General features: G+C 40.9%; 1 protein-coding gene and 1 long non-coding RNA gene across 10 annotated transcripts in view; one reads left to right on the top strand and one right to left on the bottom strand.

Moving 5' to 3' along the window:
• Positions 1–18,833, bottom strand: part of CEP97 (centrosomal protein 97) — a 41,469-nt gene that overhangs the window by 20,986 nt on the left and 1,650 nt on the right. For 5 of the 7 annotated variants that reach the window (XR_005383214.1, XM_038582688.1, XM_038582685.1 and 2 more), the window contains exons 2-3: positions 2,269–2,417; positions 99–241 (exon numbers count right to left, since the gene is read on the bottom strand). Coding sequence is in view for 4 of the 7 variants with exons in the window: in XM_038582688.1 (XP_038438616.1) it covers positions 99–241; positions 2,269–2,311 (186 nt within the window). In the remaining 3 variants the exon portion in view is untranslated. Of the gene's footprint in view, positions 1–98; positions 242–1,701; positions 1,924–1,965; positions 1,982–2,268; positions 2,418–18,833 lie in introns of those variants that run through there. The other 2 variants (XM_038582687.1, XM_038582686.1) reach the window with 2 other exon arrangements.
• Positions 2,180–18,108, top strand: LOC102155536. 3 transcript variants are annotated; one of them, XR_005383217.1, is made up of 6 exons: positions 2,180–3,087; positions 6,959–7,040; positions 11,529–11,631; positions 14,301–14,510; positions 16,546–16,625; positions 17,913–18,108. It is a non-coding gene; the product is annotated as an uncharacterized LOC102155536 (long non-coding RNA). The 3 variants fall into 3 exon arrangements; XR_005383215.1 differs by lacking the exon at positions 17,913–18,108 and having other exon boundaries at positions 16,546–16,693; XR_005383218.1 differs by lacking the exons at positions 14,301–14,510; positions 17,913–18,108 and having other exon boundaries at positions 16,546–16,693.

Below are 18,833 nucleotides of genomic sequence, written 5' to 3'. Positions count from 1 at the left end.
TCCCAGCTTGCCGAGTTACTTTTCGTTAACGTTATTTTATTGTTTTGTATAATAATGAACTGGTCTTATATAACTATTTCCCAGATAACAGTACCTACCTGTATTAATCGTCGGCATTTCTCAAGATTTTCCAACTTAATAATCTGATTTTTATCCAGAATCAAAGTATGAATATCAGCTTCACAGGGTAAGTTTGGACTTAATTTCTGTAGCCCCTGTCCTGACCAGTTGACCACTGATCCTTGAAATAGAGAAATTGTTACAAAACACAAATACAATAACTGACCATAGGAATAGAATTACATTCACAAACTCTATAGTTAGAGTTAGAAAACACTGGAGCATAATAAGTATCAAGATTTAAAAAACTAAGGCAATTGAGTTCTAATGACCACAGATTGAAATTGCTCACCTTCCCTCAGAAATATCATATTACACCTAGAAATTTGTGATACTCTGCTCAAGTTTTTATGATCTAATATTTTGGAATTTTTCACAATGAAATAAGAACTATTGGGGGCCTGGGCGGTTGGGTCCTTGGGCTCAGGTCATAACCTCAGGGTGGTGGGATGGAGCCCTCCATCAGCTCCACCCTTAAGATTCTCTCCCTCTCCTCTTCTCCCCTACCCCTTCATCCCCCATGGCCAGCACAGGTGAAGCACAGGCCCATGCACCCTCTCTCTCCTTCAATAAATAAATAAATAGGAACTATTACTTCCATATTTTGTGGCTAAGTAATGATTGTATTTTTCAAATGGAACTAACCTTTTGATAGAGATCAACCTGCTTACAACCTAACTACCAGTATATTCTAAAGTGCCCAAACTTTTTAAAAATCAAAGTATAATTCAGTTAACTTATCTACAAAAAGGGAACAATACACCTAATTAATTAAATTGAGGTGTGGATGAAAAGAGAAACCATATAAACAAAGCAGCCCCATTCCTGGCATCCAGCACTCAAAAACGTAATTTAGTTTCACAGACATTCAAATCCTGGCTTCCCATTAACCACTGTGGTATCTTGAGCAGGTTATTGATCTCTTTGGGGCTCACTTTTCCACTCTGTAAGATGCGAGTGATAATAATACCTGCCTTATAACGTTAGTCTACAGAGAAAATGAGAGCATGCAAAAAAAAAAAAAAAAAAAGAAAAGAAAAGGGCACTCAGTACATCGTCTGGCTCCTATAACAAGCGCTCTGAGGCTGTTCACTGCTATTATTTTAAGTTCCCTTGGTGGACCCAAGAGGTGGAGTTCAAGAGAAGCAGATTATCAAAAAGGGGTGGGGCCGCAGAACCTGCCAATTTCAAATTTATACCCAGATTAAGATTACTGTAGGAAATAATTATGCGAGGTTGCTCTCCTGAAAGGTCTCAACGTGTTTTCATTGGCTACTGGATCCCAGCATTTGGGGGTGGTCGTGGGGAGCCCCTGGGAATTGGGTGAACGCTGTGTGCTGTCCGAAGGAAAATTCCACGGGGTCGACAGACCTCATGGAACCTCCGCCCCCCGCCCGGAATCGCGGCCCCCGATAACGACCCCGACCCAAGCCCCGGGGAGGCCTCGACCCGCCGTCCGACCCCCGACCCAGAAGGCAGCTGCGGAGCCTCGGGGCTGTAACCAAAACAAAGGAGCTCGGCTCCAGCCAGGCGACTCCGGGCCACGGAAGCCCGCACGCGCTGGGGAGCGACCGAACCGACCTCAGGTCCTGCTCCCAGAACCAGGGGTGGGGAACTGGGGCTCTTGGTCCCCCGAGATCTTATCACGGCCACCGAACACTTCCAAAAAAGGGGTTAACGTCGGTCTCGGGAGCTAGGTTTGAAAGACGATTTCCTGAACGTGACGGGGAGCCGAGAGGAGAAGGGAAAGGCGTAAGGCCAAGGAGGGAGCTCCGGCAATTTTCCCTCGGGGACCCAGAATTCAAAGTAAACACCCAGGAAAGGTCACCGCAGCCCGAAACCCACCACCCGGGCAGCCTCAGAAGCGCGGGAGCCAGGCGCCCGGCCGCGCAAAGGGCCCTGGGAATGTAGTCCCCAGCCCGGCCCTCGCCGCAAAGCCGCAGAGCGAGGCAGCAGCCGGGAACTACAACTCCCAGAGGGGAGCGCGGCCCCGCGACGCCCACAGCCCCGCATCAGAGGAGCTGGTACAGAGCTGCTGCATCCCCAAACCCAGGTTTCTTCTCTCCGCCAGGCAACTATTTAATTTAGTTCCACGGAGTAAATCTTAGGACTCAAGGGCTCGGGGCGTGGGGGAAGGGACCGCCTTACCTTCTCCAGGGGGCAAAGCCGCGTCGACGCGCGCCACCGCCATACTTCCCGCTCGCTAATAATACGAGCAACCGTCCTCCAGCGGCTCGGAGTTTGGAGTCAGGAGGACGGAGCCGGAAACTACAGCTCCCAGGATGCACTGCCTGCGTCTAATGATGTAAAACTCGGGTTAGACCGAGCCGCAGTGGGTTTAGGAACCCGGGTCAGCCCCTTACCGGACACATAAGCAAGCTACTGAGAGAGGATCGTTTTTGCTGCCTTTAACAGGTGTCTGCGAAATTTGACACTTTTACCATTGAGATCATCATAAGGTCTCAGATCGAATTGGAGCGCTCACTGCTAGAAGTCTCTGGGGTGGCCGCCCCCTTTTTTTGGACAATTCTGAATAAGTTGAAAGCGTCTTACTCTGCTAGAGGAATGACTTGCGTAATCGTGTCGAGATAGCCAAACGGATACATTTCACTTGAAAATTTAAAGCATTCCGGGATAGAAGGTTTCGCACAGTATTTTTAAGTGGTTCTTGAATAACATAACTTGGGACCTAAGGGTGTTTTTTAAGAAGTATGAACCTAGAATTTTTGCAACGAGTATCCAAAAGAATTTTACAGTGTAGTCACCAAACTCAAGAATTACACAGCCTGACTCAAAGGGAGTAGGCTCACACTTTTGCTATAACTATGACCTGCTAACTAGTATGATTGTATCTATTAACACAAGATCTCAGCGAATGGAGAAAGAAATGGAAACAATAATCTTCAGAGACTTGAAGTGAAACTGAACTAGCGCTTAAAAGATGGGTAGAGTCTAAAGAGTTCAGAGGTAGATAAAAAGACATTAGCATAGACTGCAAGTGGGGGCAGGTGGTAATGAAGCTGTTCTCACAGGAAGTGAGAAACTAACCTAATAGGATAGAATGTACAAAGGGAACTTCCAGTTTCTATTAGACATGCCTCCATTCCCTCTTGCAGCCTTTACTCCAACTCCCCACTTTCTGAAACAGCAACGTACAAAATCTCTGATAATTTCTGCTTGGGAAAATAACAGTAATTCAGACTTTTGGATTCCCAGGCCCTTGATCCTGTGAGCCTTCCTTCCTTCCTGGGTTCTCCTTTGATCTCTAGAACTACACCTTCCCCTTTGTCTTTTTTTTTTTTTTTTTTAATTTCAAGTGTTAAATTTCAATTAGTTAACATATGGTAAAATGAGTTTCAGGTGTAGGGGCACCAGGGTGGCTCAGTTAATAGAGGGTCTGATTCTTGATTTTGGTTCAGGTGGTGATCTTGGTGTCATAGGATGGTGGGAATCCAAGTTGGGCTTCATGCTCAGTGGGGAGTCTGCTGCTCTCCTTCCCTCTGCTCTTCCCCTCCAAGTAAATAAATTTTTAAAAAACTGAGTGTCAGGTGTAGAATTTAGTGATTCATCACTTACATATAACACCCAGTGCTCATCACAAGTGCCCACCTTAATACCCATCACCTACTTAACCCATCTCCCTGCCCACCTTCCCTCTATCAAGACTCAGTTTGTTCTCCATAGTTAAGGGTCTCTTATGATTTGCCTCTCTTTTTTTCCCTTTGTTCATCTGTTTTGTTTCTTAAATTCCACGAGTGAAATCATATGGTATTTGTCTTCCTCTGACTCTCACCCACCTTAACTCTTTTACTCTATTTCTCACTGTTGTATTCTGAAGACAAACTTCCTAGTTCTGAAGAGGTAATTAAGACTAGGAATCTTTCTCATCTAACCAAGAGACTCCTTATTTAGAAAGCACAATCTTAGTATAAAGGTATAAGAACAAAGCAAGTTTTAGTACTACCTCCTACTTTTGTTCTCTGGAATATCTGGTGAGGATTGAGGAGAGTCTCTATCTCAGGGAGACAGAAAGGGTTTACAGTTCTCTCCAATTTGGCAGGATAATGACCTGGGAGAGGGATCCTGGGCCAGAGGGTCCCTGAGGAGCACAGGTTCCTAAAAGTGTATAGCAATAGCAGAATTAGAATTTTGTCTGGTTCATCTGACCCAGAATGCAGAGGAAAGTACTCCTTTTACAAAGTCAATGAAGCATAGTTATGGATCCATAAAACAGTGGCCAGATATTTCTGGGCAGTCCCACATCCTAAGTGAACCAGCAACCCTTTAAAATCACAGGGCAGGGCAGCCCGGGTGGCTCAGCGGTTTAGTGCCGCCTTCAGCCTAGGGCCTGATCCTGGACACCTGGGATCGAGTCCCACGTTGAGCTCCCTGCATGGAGCCTGCTTCTCCCTCTGCCTATGTGTGTCTCTCGTGAATAAATAAATAAAATCTTAAAAAAAAAAAAGTACAATAAAATCACAGGGCAGAGACTCTTTTGTGCTTCAGATACAGCTTGTACATCTAAAATCAAATTGCTACACTTTAAATTGTCTCACCTTGTATATCTTTTAAACCTGCAAGCTCAAATCAAATAGGATTCTACTAAGCAATACTATGAACCTCTCAACGAAGTAGCATTGTTTTTTGGTCAAGTCTAGGCTCCATAACACTTTCCTTCCTATCATCACAGTGTTCCTGATCTCTGCAATAGCTAAAAGCCCTGACTCATGTCCTGCATCTCTAATGCATCTGCCCACTGCTACAGGGGTGACTAAAACACCTATATCATGTTAATCCCTTCCTCAAATACTTCCTTTTGAAATTCAACTTTCAAGGGCCAGCCTAATCTGATCTCACCCTACCTCTCACCATTCATTCCACTAATTTTCATTTGGTGTTCTTGAGTGACAGATTGACAAAATGAAACTTGTGTTTTAGAAGGTTAAACTGCTCATATAACAATGATGCACTGAATAGTAGCACAGTGGCAGGAAGGAGACTGTTTTAACAGTGGAGGATAACCTTTAAGAGGGCAGTTTCAGGAGAGCATTATATACAAGTTTAGATAACACAGAGAGAAAGACAGGAAGCTAGAACAATATTTGTGGATAGTACAATACATCTTCACAAAACAAAGCAGGTTTTCTTTTTTAAGATTTTATTTATTTATTCATGAAAGACACAGAGAGAGAGAGGCAGAGATAAAGGCAGAGAGAGAAGCAGGCACCATGCAGAGAGCCCCTGATGTGGGACTCAATCCCAGGACTCTAGGATCACGCCCTGGCCCAAAGGCAGATGCTCAACCACTGAGCCACCCAGGTGTCCCCAAAGGAGTTTTTCTAATTAGGATGAGAGCTTATATTTCAAAAAAATAAATATAATAATTTTGAAATTTTAAAGCTTCAAAACTGCACAGCTCTTAATGATGCAGACTGGCCTGGTCTGAAGACCCAAAGGGGGTCCCATAGGACCAGCCAACAGGATCCTCGGTGTTGTGCAGGAAAGAAGAAAACACAAGCTGAAAGTGAGAGCAGAGTTTATTGAAGATATATAGAGAGAAGATTACAGATGGAACATCTAGGAGATCCAGCAAGGAAAAGGAAAATGAATCTCCTCTTTGCTTGAGGTCTGCAGTTTTTTCTGAGGACGGTGGTCAGGTGTACGTGTCCTGTCAGGCATCTAGGTACTAGTCAAAACAAGGGCAAGTATTACAGTGTCTCCAGAAGCCATTTATGCCCTGGAGCTAGGGGTCCTGCTGTCAAGGTGTCTGGAGTAACTGGTCTTAGAAAACATCACGATGACCTCACCTAGTCACTCCTTAGATGTTATCTACTGTCCTGGAAGACTCCAAAGAAATCACTAACTCCTTGACATTTACAAGGACGACATACATTATTGGTACTTTAAGCCATGTGTATGGCAGGGATGCAGGTCTTAGCAAGAATATAAGCAGGAAAAGGAGCAAAAAACTAGTTGTTTCATGGGGTCCCTTTAGTTTCTGTCTCAATATAAGGAATTTTGGGGAAATTTTGATACTGTTAAGATTTTGAAAATGATTTTTTTACAATAAAAAATATTTATGTGAAGTTTAGGTGCAAAAAATGTTTTCTTCTTTGCTCACTATTCATTGGGAGACTCTTATAGTCTTGCTTTCTTATATGTGACCTATGTAAGTCTTTCTCTTCCATGTGACATGGAAGGAAAGAAAGACTGCCTTCCCATAGATATGATGATATATCTATTCATGGGTTATCTAGAAATCCTAAATGACTACTAACTTTCCTCATTATTATTACTTAATAGGTGTCACACAATAACAAAACCCAAATGTGCAAAAGCTATACACTAATATTTTCGTGTGTTTTTCTGTCCACTTGTCTGGAAGAAAGGCTGAAATTCTTTCAGATTACTGAAGTGGTCTGTAAATTAAAAAAAAAAAAAGTTAGAACCAAAGTTTAAAAATTTCAGCAAGAAAATCCTACAATAATATTATTTGGACAGAGAAGCTGATTGCTCTGCCTTATTATTATAAAAAGATTCCATTTGTGCTTCTGTCCAGAGATTAGGGCTGAATAAATAGGAAGCTCTTCCAGAGAGAGGAAACAAAACAGGTTAGGGAACCAGTGAATGATTATCTCCACCAAGCCCACTGGATGTAAACTGCTAGCTCACCATTCTCTAAAGCAATTAAGATTTCTTTGGTGGACAGAATAGTCTTAAAGCATCAGTTATAAATAAATGGATAAATTAATTCTAAATAAACGTAAGCACCAAAATAATGAATATAAAGGAGTTGGCCATCTCAATGATACACTAAAATTTTTATTTTTTTCCCCAGGTAATACATCAGCTAATATATGAGAAAATAAGGTGGAAGTACAAATAAATTTCAAGAATAAAGCCACTCAGATATTTTTCAGGTACCTTTACCTAATTAACTGTGAAGAAGTTGTCTTTTGTATAAAAGAGTAATACAGGAATCCTTGACACATTTTTATTTTATTGATCATGTTTTTTGAAGTGTTTCCAAAAGGCAGTGAAACCTATAAAAGTGATTCATCATATTCTCAATTGAAAATTAAATGACGGACTGTGTAAATAAAAAGTTTTAACTTTCATTTGAGAGAGAGAGAGTGAGCATGAGCAAGTAGAGGGACAGAGGGAGAGAAAGAAAGGAGGCTCAAGCAGGCTCTACGGAGGGCTCAATCCCACAACCCTGAGATCATAACTTGGGCAGAAATCAATAGTCAGATACCCAACCTACTGAGCCACCCAGGTGCCTTGACTCATTTTTAAAAATGAGAGGATGTGATGGTTCATTCTATGTCCAGTTGGCTAGGCCACAATACCCAGATATATGATCAAACATTATTTTGGATGTTTCTGTGAGGGCATTTTTGGGGTAAGATTTACATTTAAGTTGGTAGATTCTGAATAAAAGACTGCCCTCCATATGTGTGGTGGCCTCATCCCATCAACTGAAGATGTGAAGAGAAAAGACTGACCTCTGCCAAACAGCATGGAATTCTGCTGCAAAGGGCCTAAGGACTTAACTACAACACTGACTCCTTGCTGGCTTTCCAACCTGCCAGCCCACCCTGCTGATTTTGGACTTGGAAGGCTCCATAATCATGCAAGCCAATTCCTTAAAATAAATCTCTTCCTAGATATTTGTGTACACACTATTAGTTCTGTTTCTTTGGAGAGCCTGTAATCAGGGGTGAGTAGGTTGGGGGGGGAGGGGGGAAGAGGAATAGTCAACTTCCAAGTAGCTTTTAAATACTTAAGTTTTGGGACACTTGGGTGGCTCAGTGGATGAGCGTCTGCCTCTGGCCCAGGGCGTGATCCTGGAGACCCGGGATCGAGTCCCACATCTGGCTCCCTGCATGGAGCCTGCTTCTCCCTCTGCCTGTGTCTCTGCCTCTGTCTCTCATGAATAAATAAATAAAATCTTTAAATAAATAAATACATACATACATACATACATACTGAAGTCTTGGGCAGCCCAGGTGGCTCAGCGGGTATAGCACCAACCTTCGGTCCAGGGCATGATCCTGGAGACCTGGGATCCTGGAGACCTAGCTTTTAAATACTTAAGTCTTGGGACACTTGGGTGGCTCAGTGGATGAGCGTCTGCCTTTGGCCCAGGTCATGATCCTGGAGACCTGGGATCGAGTCCCCCGTCAGGCTCCCTGCATGGAGCCTGCTTCTCACTCTGCCTGTGTCTCTCCCCTCTCTCTGTCTCTCATGAATAAATAAATAAAATCTTCAAAAATAAACAAACACTGAAGTCTTTTAGGGGGGCAGGCATGGAGCCCAACACAGGGCTTGAAGTCATGACCCTGTTATTAAGACCTGAGCTGAGATCAAGAGTCTGAACCACTGAGGCACCCCAATACTGAAGTCTTTATTCTGTTATTATATAGTATGGTCCACCTCATTTGGACTTCCATTGATATCATTTAGAGATATGAAAAACTTGGTCAATTCGGAATAGACTTCTCTGAAGAGAAAGAAACTTCAAAGTATGGATGAATTATGTGCCTCTGATATATGGCATATAACAGTGTAGCTGGTATAAGTGATATATCCATAGTAATTATCGGAATAGCTTTGCTACACAGTGCCTGTGCACAGAGTATTACACAAGTTTTCAAAACTATTTTACAAAGAAGATAATATCCAGAGGAGTCTAAATATTGAGATGTTCTCTTTGTCCCTCAAGATACAGCTTTCTATTTTCAAATAATGTAGCGTTATCTGTTTATTTTAAAAATATGTATTATTGTAAGAATTTTAGCAAACAGACAAGCAAAAATTAAGGTTTCTATAATCCTCCTACCCAGAAGACACTGTTGGTGTGTTTCTTTTCAATCTCTATTGGTAGGAATATATCTAGACTACTGCCTCGCATATTTTTTAAAACAAATATGGGTATATACTATACATATTTTTAAGAAATGTGTTTTGAGGGGATCCCTGGGTGGCTCAGCAGTTTGGCGCCTGCCTCCGGCCCCGGGGCCCAGTCCTGGAGTCCCGGGATCAAGTCCCACATCGGGTTCCCGGCATGGAGCATGCTTCTCCCTCTGCCTGTGTCTCTGCCTCTCTATCATGAATAAATAAATAAATCTTTAAAAAAAGAAAAGAAAAGAAAAGAAATATGCTTTGAGGGATGCCTGAGTGGCTCAGTTGGTTAAGCATCTGCCTTCAGCTCAGGTCATGACCCCAGGATCCTGAAATTGAGCCCCACATTGGGCTCTCTGCTCAGTGGGGAGCCTGCCTCTCCCCCTCTGATGCTCCCGCTCTTTGTGTTCTTTCTCTGGCCCTCTCAAATAAATAAAATCTTTAAAATAAAAAAAAAATAAAATAAAAAATAGGGCAGCCCCGGTGGCGCAACGGTTTAGTGCTGCCGGCAGCCCAGGGCGTGATCCTGGAGACCTGGGATCAAGTCCCACATCGGGCTCTCTGTATGGTGCCTGCTTCTGCCTGTGTCTCTGCCTCTCTCTCTCTCTGTCTCTATGAATAAATAAATAAAATCTTTAAAAAAAATAAAATAAATTACATATGCTTTGAAAATTTCCCTGTGACTTATTTTTGCCCATCTCTTACCCTTTAAAAAGTTTTCACCTTTTCTTCCCGTTCCAGTTGAAAGGATAATATCAAGCAGAACTATATAAAGTATATTGATATGCTGAGAAATGCAAATATGTTAGCCTTTTCTCTTCTGAAATTGTACTTTTAAAACTTTGAAATCACTAAGATTTTCATATTCAGCCACAACACAAGGTCTATAATACAGAAGAAATATGAGTAGCAATGTCTTTAAACTAAAATACAAATTCCCAAGGGGTGCCTGGCTGGCTCAGTCAGTAGAGCATGTGACTTAATATCAGGGTTGTGAGCTCAAGCCCCTCTTGGGCATAGAGCTTACTTAAAATTAAAAAAAATAAATAAATAAAGAAAGAAAGAAAAGCTGGTGAAAAGAAAATGGTCAAGAAATTCACAAATTCTTTTTCATCCCTTCAAATAAAATAATAAACTAAAAAGGTTACCATATATAGTAACCTTGGTTACTTGGGTTGGCAAACTATGGCCTATGGGCTGAATATAGTCTACTTCCTGCTTTTGTACAGTCTACAGCTAGTTACAACTTTTACATTTTATGTGGCTGGAAAAAAAATTATATGTATCAGTGTCCGTAAGTAAAATGTTTTGGAATACAACCATATTTATTTATTGTTGTGGCTGTATTTACAGAATAGAATATTCATAATTGAGACATAATATATGTCATTCTTATCACTTCAGACTACTGCTACATATTAAAAATCACCATAACACATTTTACTTGACACCATTTCAAACCCATGCATATCACCATACTGTGACCTTTTTTATTACTAATATATAACTATCATGCAAAACAAGAGTATTCTTAAAATAGTCCATCTTCAAGATACAGTTAAGTATGGATTATTTTATCAAATTAGATTGCAAAGCAGTTTCTTATACAATAACCATTATATCTGTTCTTAAAGAATACAAAAAAAAAGAATACAATATATGTCAACCTTACCAGATTAAACAGCCATCAGAATATTCCCAAATCTTAGGAATCAATGAGAAAAGTCAGAAAATTTTTATATCTTGTCATCGTAAAATTTCTTCAAAGACAGAAGAGTAAAAGACTGCTACTAAAGTAAGTTCCCAAGTGGCTCATTTGTTAGCCAAAGAAGGAACGTCATTTACTTAAGGTCTGTTAATTAAATGATGTTTGACTGCAGTTGCTGAAGAAATGTATCCAGAAAATATAAACTAGTTTAAGACCATTAGCTTTTAGATAAGAATGACTAAAAAGCAAAGTGTTAAAGATGCTGGGAACAGCACTGATAGTCAATTTAGTGAAGAAAATTATTTTGAATGCTTTCCATGGCTCTTAATGAATGGATAGGCATTATTGAGACAGCTTATTTGTGTCTGTTTATTCAAAAAGTCAATGTTTGAAATGACTGAAGAACAGCCTCTATGAATAGGCTACATGAAACAGGTGAGAATATTTTTAAAGAAGTTGAGAAAACACTGATTATACCTCAAGTGAAATCAGCTATGATGTGTTATAACTTATGTAAGTAGTTAAAGGCTCAGTTTGACAGATTTACAACACTTGTGAAAATGTAAGGTGTTAAATCCTGTGGTTATAACATCATTGTATTATCAGTCAACAGGTACTTTGTGCAAAACATTTGAATCTACCATGCGTTATTGAACCAGTAGTGTTAATAAACTTCTTTTGCTCTCATGGACTTGATTTGCTGTCAGTCCATGAATTCTTGTCAGAATTAGCAGCTGAATATCCTGACACCCTACCACACATCATTTGATAATGTTTTATTCTGATTTTTTTTCAGATTGATCGACTGATTGAGACAGAGAGAGAGAGAGAAAGAGAGAGAGGGGGAGAACACAAGCTGGGAAAGGTGCAGAGCTCCTCCCTGCTGAGCATGGAGCTGGGTGGGTGCAGGGCTCAATCTCATGACCCTGAGATCCTAACATGAGCCAAAACCAAGAGTGGGATGCTCAACCAACTGAGTCACCCAGGCGCCCCAACAGTGATTTTTTTTAAAGCTCAGAGTAAAGATTGAAATTTTTCTAAATGAAAAGATTTCCTCTGACCACTACTACAGAACGCTAACAAGGCTTTAAAATTCATTTTTGCTGATTTACTAATTTTGATCATTTAATGATGCTTCTTAATGAATTTAACCTAACAGTATAAGACAACACAGCACTTACATGCAAAACTTATTCAAAAGTAAAGCCATTTTGGCAAAAAAAATAGCATTATTAGATTTACAAGTTAAAACAAAAAGAAAAGATTTCCATTCTCACACAAATTTGCAGTGGTTATATTTTTGAGCTCAAACTACATTTTTAGCAGTATTGATAGACCTCCATGAACATACAAAGGAAATTTCTATATTTTAAGACCCATTTAACTGTGCAATTGAGCTTTAACTTAACTTTCAATTGTTAGTAATTACTAATCATTCTAAAAGGAAAATATCAAAAGTATCTAAATCTGTAATTGCATTCCAAAAGATTGACCTGCTCATTATATGCCCTGCAATTAATATTAATATTTACCAGTTTTTATCTGAGTGAAAATAGATTTTCCAGTGTAAATCTCCTTATAGATCAGGATTACAACATTGATTTGAATGGTAATTGATTTTAATGGTAAGGAATAACTTCGATCCCTAATTAAGAGAAATGTCTATCCTCCACCTCTCCCCAAAAGAATTTCATTTTTCTCTTTAGTGGACCTGTTTTACAAAAACTCATACTCAATACTGTGATATTTTAAACCTCATCAATGAAAATATTGTGAAATTTTTTTTCTCATTTTATAAATGCCTATATAATGTCCTCGATCTTGCTTGTTAGTCCACAAAGCCTAAAATATTTACTATTTTCAGACCTCCGTTTTAGATGAAGTAAAATCTGAGTAGGAATTTAGCCAGTGGGAGGAAAGATTCCCACCCAAAGAAATACAGCTTGAATTCATGAATGAGAACAGAATATGAGAAAGAATAAGCAGATATATATACACACACACACACACACACACACACACTGAACAGTTACAAACGCCATGCTTTGTTCCTCTTGCATTTTTGAGCCAATTGGTAATACCAGTTTCTTCCAGAAGATGGCTCCCTTTAAATATTTTCCAACATTTTATTATGAAAATTTTCCAACAAATAGAAAATTTGAAATTCTGTGAGCACTCGTAAACTCCCTACTTCGATTCTTTTATCATTTTATTATGTTTGCTTTATCACACATCTATCCATTTATGTATCCCTTCATCCATCTTGTTTTTTTGAAGTTTCAGTACATGTCCCCCATTAAGCCAATGTTTCATTAACTAGTAACATGTTTTTAGTTTCCTTTTATTTATTTTTTTGAAGATTTATTTTCTTATTCATGAGAGAGAGAGAGGCAGAGGCAAAGGCAGAGAGAGAAGCAGGCTCCATGCAGGGAGCCCGATGTGGGACTCGATCCCCAGATGTGGGATCATGCCCTGAGCTAAAGGCAGACGCTCAACCACTGAGCCACCCAGGTGTCCCAGTTTCCTTTCTTTTAAAGTAGAATTTACATACAACGAAATTATAATTGTTTGAAACTTTTTATCAGGGAAAAATATTTAAAAGAATACATAACAACCTAGAGACTATTTTAATGAACACTCCTACCTATTACTAGCTTCAACTCCTATCCAGTCCAGGTCATTTTTTCATCCATGCCCTAACCCACTGTCTGCTCTCTTATATTAAGATAAATCGCCCCGCATCAGGCTCCTGGCATGGAGCCTGCTTCTCCCTCTCCATCTCTGCCCAGCCCCCATCCCACCCCCGTGTCTATCATGAATATATAAATTTAAAAATCTTTAAAACAAAAAAAAAGACAAATCCCAACCATCATGCTATTTCTCTTTTCCATCATGCTATTTCATCTGTAAATATTTAGTATATATCTAGAAATATAAGAACACTTTTTATTTTTTTTTTATTTTTTTATTTTTTTTTAATTTTTATTTATTTATGATAGTCACACAGGGAGAGAGAGAGAGAGAGAGGCAGAGACACAGGCAGAGGGAGAAGCAGGCTCCATGCACCGGGAGCCTGACGTGGGATTTGATCCCGGATCTCCAGGATCGCGCCCTGGGCCAAAGGCAGGCGCCAAACCGCTGTGCCACCCAGGGATCCCTAAGAACACTTTTTAAAATTAAACATGACCACAATGCAATTAGAACACCGAAAGGAGGGGATCCCTGGGTGGCTCAGTGGTTTAGCGCCTGCCTTCGGCTCAGGGCGTGACCCTGGAGTCCCGGGATCGAGTCCCACATCGGGCTCCCTGCACGGAGCCTGCTTCTCCCTCTGCCTGTGTCTCTGCCTCTCTTTCTCTATGTCTCTCTCACGAATAAATAAATAAAATCTTTAAAAAAAAAAAAAAAAACACCGAAAGGATTAACAATATATCCTAGTATCATCAAAAATCGAGTCAGTATTCAAATTACCCCTGTGGTCTGTCCAGTATGTTTGTTCAAATCAGGCCTCAAATAAGAACCATATGTTGCAATTGGTTGAGGAAGTTCTTAAATTTCTTTTTATCCATAGGTAGAGCCACTTTCAAGTTGTGGAACCAATGCAGTTGCACAGGCCTGATGCCCAGAACACTTAGGGCTTAATGCTCTGCACTTGCTGTCTTGGAAAGCGATCATTGTTATGTGTTCTGTAAGCGAAGTACAACATGGACAATAGGGCATACGCCTGGGCCTTGGAGCTTCAGCTCACAGGCAGGTCCACTTCCGGCTGCCACACTTTCTAGTGAGTGTTCAGAGAGTGGCTGGTTCTGCAGTTTGCTAACACTAGCTCCTGCACTACACTCACCGAAGCTAGGGACACTGCCATGCACCCCGCAAGCAGCTGGATGCCCACCCCATCCAGGTCCCATGTACACAACACATCCCACAGAACTGCCTATTCCATATGGGTTAGGCCAGGAGTACAGTGTAAGGAGAAGGCCACGGCCTTCTCCCACCCTCTGTGGGGTGTAACATATTGGTCTAGAGCCTCATAGTAGGAGAAACCCAAGAGCTGGCCGGGCCCCATGTGTTCCAGTACATGCATCAAGTGACAGGGCGGGTCCCTGGGCACCTGAGGGGCTGCACGGCCCTAGCAAATGTCCTTGCCTGAGAGAGATGACGTTAAATAGCAAATGAAAAAACACCATGAGAGGTCAAGAGATAGATTACCGAAGAAAGGAAATAGCTTAGTTATTTTATACCTTTATCCTGATATTTGAAAAAGGGGACCCCTCTTTCAGTTTACACTGGAAATTATTTGTGCAGGTAGTCCTATCCATAGGCTCTAATCTCCTTTCAATTCACAGATGCCAACTGCATCCATGTGGAATTGTTTCACATGTTCCTGTCCCCTGTATATCATATAATTAGTAGTTAGATATGAATACTTGATTAGATTTAGATTTTAAAGAATACTCATAACTTATTTTAATGATGCTTCATAATTTTATTGTTTAAGTAATCTCTACACCCAATGTGGGGCTTGAACTCATGACCCCAAGATCCAGAGTCACATGCTCTATCAATTGAGCCAGCCAGGCATCCCTTAATGCTTCATAATTTTAAAGAAAGTTTTTTTTTTTTTTAAGATTTTTATTTATTATTTGAGAGAGACACATCATGTGAGAGAGGGCAAGGGGAGCTGCAGAGGGAGAAACAGGCTCCTTGCTGAGCAGAGACCCTGACATGGGGCTCAATCCCAAGACCCTGGTCAGGATTATGACCTGAGCTGAAGGCAGTTAACTGAGCCACCTGGGTGCCCCAACTTCATACTTTTTAATGCCGTATAGTTTTGTTTTTTTTTGTTTTTTTTTTAAGATTTTATTTATATGACAGAGAGTGTGCATGCACAGTAGCACAAGCAGGGGGAGCCTGAGGCAGAGGCTGGGTCCCCACTGAGCAGAGAGCCTGATGTGGCGCTCAATCCCAGGACCCTGGGATCATGACCTGAGCCCCAAAGTTAGCTGCCTAACTGACTGAGCCACCCAGGTGCTCCAATGCTATATAGTTTTTAAACCAGTTACTTTCTAACTTAGTTATAAGGCATTCCTTTCAAAGCCTTCCCTGAAGTCCATGCCTGAGAGTCTTGGGATTGACCAGCCTTCCAGGAACTATGGTAGTAGATTCTAAAAAAGGTATGTCCCTCCCACACCTGTGAAGAGAACACTATGGGAAGAAACACTAAAAATGGAATGTAAAGTCATTCCAAAGGCATTCATGTTTACATTCCTGTCGTTGTCTTACTAGAACTTTATGTGGCTTTTAGCACTGTCAAGTCTCTTCCATAAGCTTCTCTGAAGTGACTGTCATGTATCTCTGTTTCCTTTGACCTCATCTGCCCAGGCTTCTTCAGATAATTCTCTCTCCATTTCCCTATCCCTTAAATATTGGTATTTCTGGATTCTTTTGCACGGACTCATTCTAGTTGCTCTATCTAGAGTTGGTAGACACAGAGATGCAATATCCACATCCCTCTTCAAGCAAAGGCTTGCTGCCAAACAGTGGACATTGATCATTATCACTGGCATCCTCAACTCGCAGTAGGGTCTGGCTTAGCTACTGAGAACCACCTTACTTGGCTCATGATTTCTCTGGGGGCAACACACATCCAGGAACAAGGTGGGGGTATAAACGGGGTTGATTATTTGGCCCAACATGGAATGCTCTGACAGGCAATAACTGTTCAAGAGCTCCTGCTGGGATTGACTGAGGTTTAGTTGGACTAGTAATTTATTTAACTGCTGCTTCATATTGCTTTCTCCCCTCTCCTTTCACAGGACTTGATCCCTAATGAACATCTTGCATGCTAAACGCAGTCTCAGGAAGCGCTTCCAAAGAAGACAGCCTGTAACACTAGGTGATGTTATCACACATATTCTATCACCTATATGTCCATTACTCTTAAAATATATCCTCTTCCGAATACTCTTTTGAACTTGTTTAACGTCCTAGAACACAGCTCCACCTTAACATGCTATAGGCACCTTGAGCTCCAACTTTGCAAAATTGACCCTTTGCCTCACAAACATGCTTTTCTCCTATCTGACCTTTGGATAAATGATATAATTATTCACTAAGTTCCCATCTTCACAATTTCCTTACCTTCTCTATTAATTATCTATTGCTATGTCAGAGTATTCCTGAACATAGTTTTTTAAAAAAAGAATTTATTTGAGAGACAGAGAGTGCAAGTGCATAAGCACAGCATGGGGGAATGGCAGAGGGAGAAGTGGAAGCAGGCTCCCTGATTCAGAACTTGATCCCAGGACCCTGGTATATGACCTGGGCAGAAGGCAGATGCTTAACTGAGCCGCTTAGGCGCCCCTAAACATAGCAGTTTAAACCAACAAACATATATGATCTCATAGTTTCTCATATAGAATTCCAGAGGGTTTATCTGAGTGGAAACAGAAGAGAGAGGAACATGAGGAACATGTTCTGTCCCTGAGCTTTCAGAGTCTGGAGCAAGGATACTTGATTTCAACCCAGTGATATTTTAGACTTCTAGCCTGCAGAAACGAAAGAATACATTTCTGAACTTTTAAGGTACCAAGTTTGCGGTAATTTGTTACAGTGACCATAGGAAATTAATATAGCAAGTAAGTATAGTGAAAGGTGAAGAGGCAACGAACAGAAGAATGCTCTGTTCTCAGGAGATACAGGAGGCTGAGAAGGCCAATGTTGGTTCAGTATTGCTCCATAAAAAAAAAATAATAAATGAGAATGAAGGACAGCTGAGCCTTTTGCCTATAAAAGAGAATGTTAATAGGTGCCTGAGTAGCTCAGCTGGTTAAACAGCCAACTCTTGGTCTCAGATCGGATCTTGATCTCCGGGTTGTGAGTTCAAACCCCGCATTAGGCTCCAAACAATCAATCAATCAATCAATCAATCAATAAGAGTGTAAGGATAAAGTCACCAGAAATTTATAGATGGTGTTGGAAGCCGTTTTATGACAGTATATAAAATACTTTTAGAGGCTTCTGTATATTTTCTTCTTATTCTAAGAGTGTTTGAGCATAGTTTAAGGTGTGATATATACAATGTGTTACAAAGAACCCTAAGATGCCAGCTCAAGAATGCCCTCCAAGAAAGAGTAAAAGCCCTAAAATCCTTAAGGTCTAGTTTTCTGCTTTTCCTCCACAGAGCTACTCAGGCCAAACTTAATTTTGAAGACCAGTGAAATAAAATCTTCCTAAAATGCTTGGGAAGGTACTATAAATCCTGGGGTTCTGTGGATCAAATTCCTGCTTATAAATCTTGGCCCCATCTTCTACTCATTCCAGCTGGGCCTTATCGCCTATAGAAGCCAGGTCGTTTTCTTCTCTTTTTTTTTTTTTTTTTTTTCCCAAATGATCAAACATCTGTTTAATCAGGAGTGATTTAAAACAAAGAGAGCAAATAATAATAATAATAATAATAATAATAATAAACAAAGAGAGCTGTATCAATGTCATAGCTAAGTTCATCAAGCCATGGGAGCCCGAGGCGTCCATCTGCCCATAGTGTATTTAAACAATGTATTCCAAGTAACCAGGTATTCTGAAAAACTGGTAAGAGTTGGTTGGAATGTCAAATTCCTCCCCTTTGCTTTTTTTTTTTTTTTTAATTTTATTTATTTATGATAGTCACAGAGAGAGAGAGAGAGAGAGAGAGAGAGAGAGGCAGAGACGCAGGCAGAGGGAGAAGCAGGCTCCATGCACCGGGAGCCCGACGTGGGATTTGATCCCGGGTCTCCAGGATAGCGCCCTGGGCCAAAGGCAGGCGCCAAACCGCTGCGCCACCCAGGGATCCCTCCCCTTTGCTTTTTGATTCCACGCTGATCTCTATTAACTCATTCTTATTTTTTAAGATCTTATTTTTAAGTAATCTCTATGCCCAAGGTGGGGCTCAAACTCACACTCCCAAAATCAAGAGTCACACGCTCCACTGACTGAGCAGCCAGGTGCCCCTCTATGAGCTCATTCTTGAGACTGGTCCCAGCATAACCGTACAGCTTCCAACATCTTAACATCAGTCAGCCACCTCGTTGCACTTTCCAGATCTTTCCACCTACCACTTACCGAT

Source organism: Canis lupus, chromosome 33 (assembly GCF_011100685.1).
Source record: "Canis lupus familiaris isolate Mischka breed German Shepherd chromosome 33, alternate assembly UU_Cfam_GSD_1.0, whole genome shotgun sequence".
Taxonomy (NCBI): domain Eukaryota; kingdom Metazoa; phylum Chordata; class Mammalia; order Carnivora; family Canidae; genus Canis; species Canis lupus.
The sequence above is the reverse complement of the archived record's forward strand: the minus strand, read 5'-3'. Positions and strand labels throughout refer to the sequence as shown.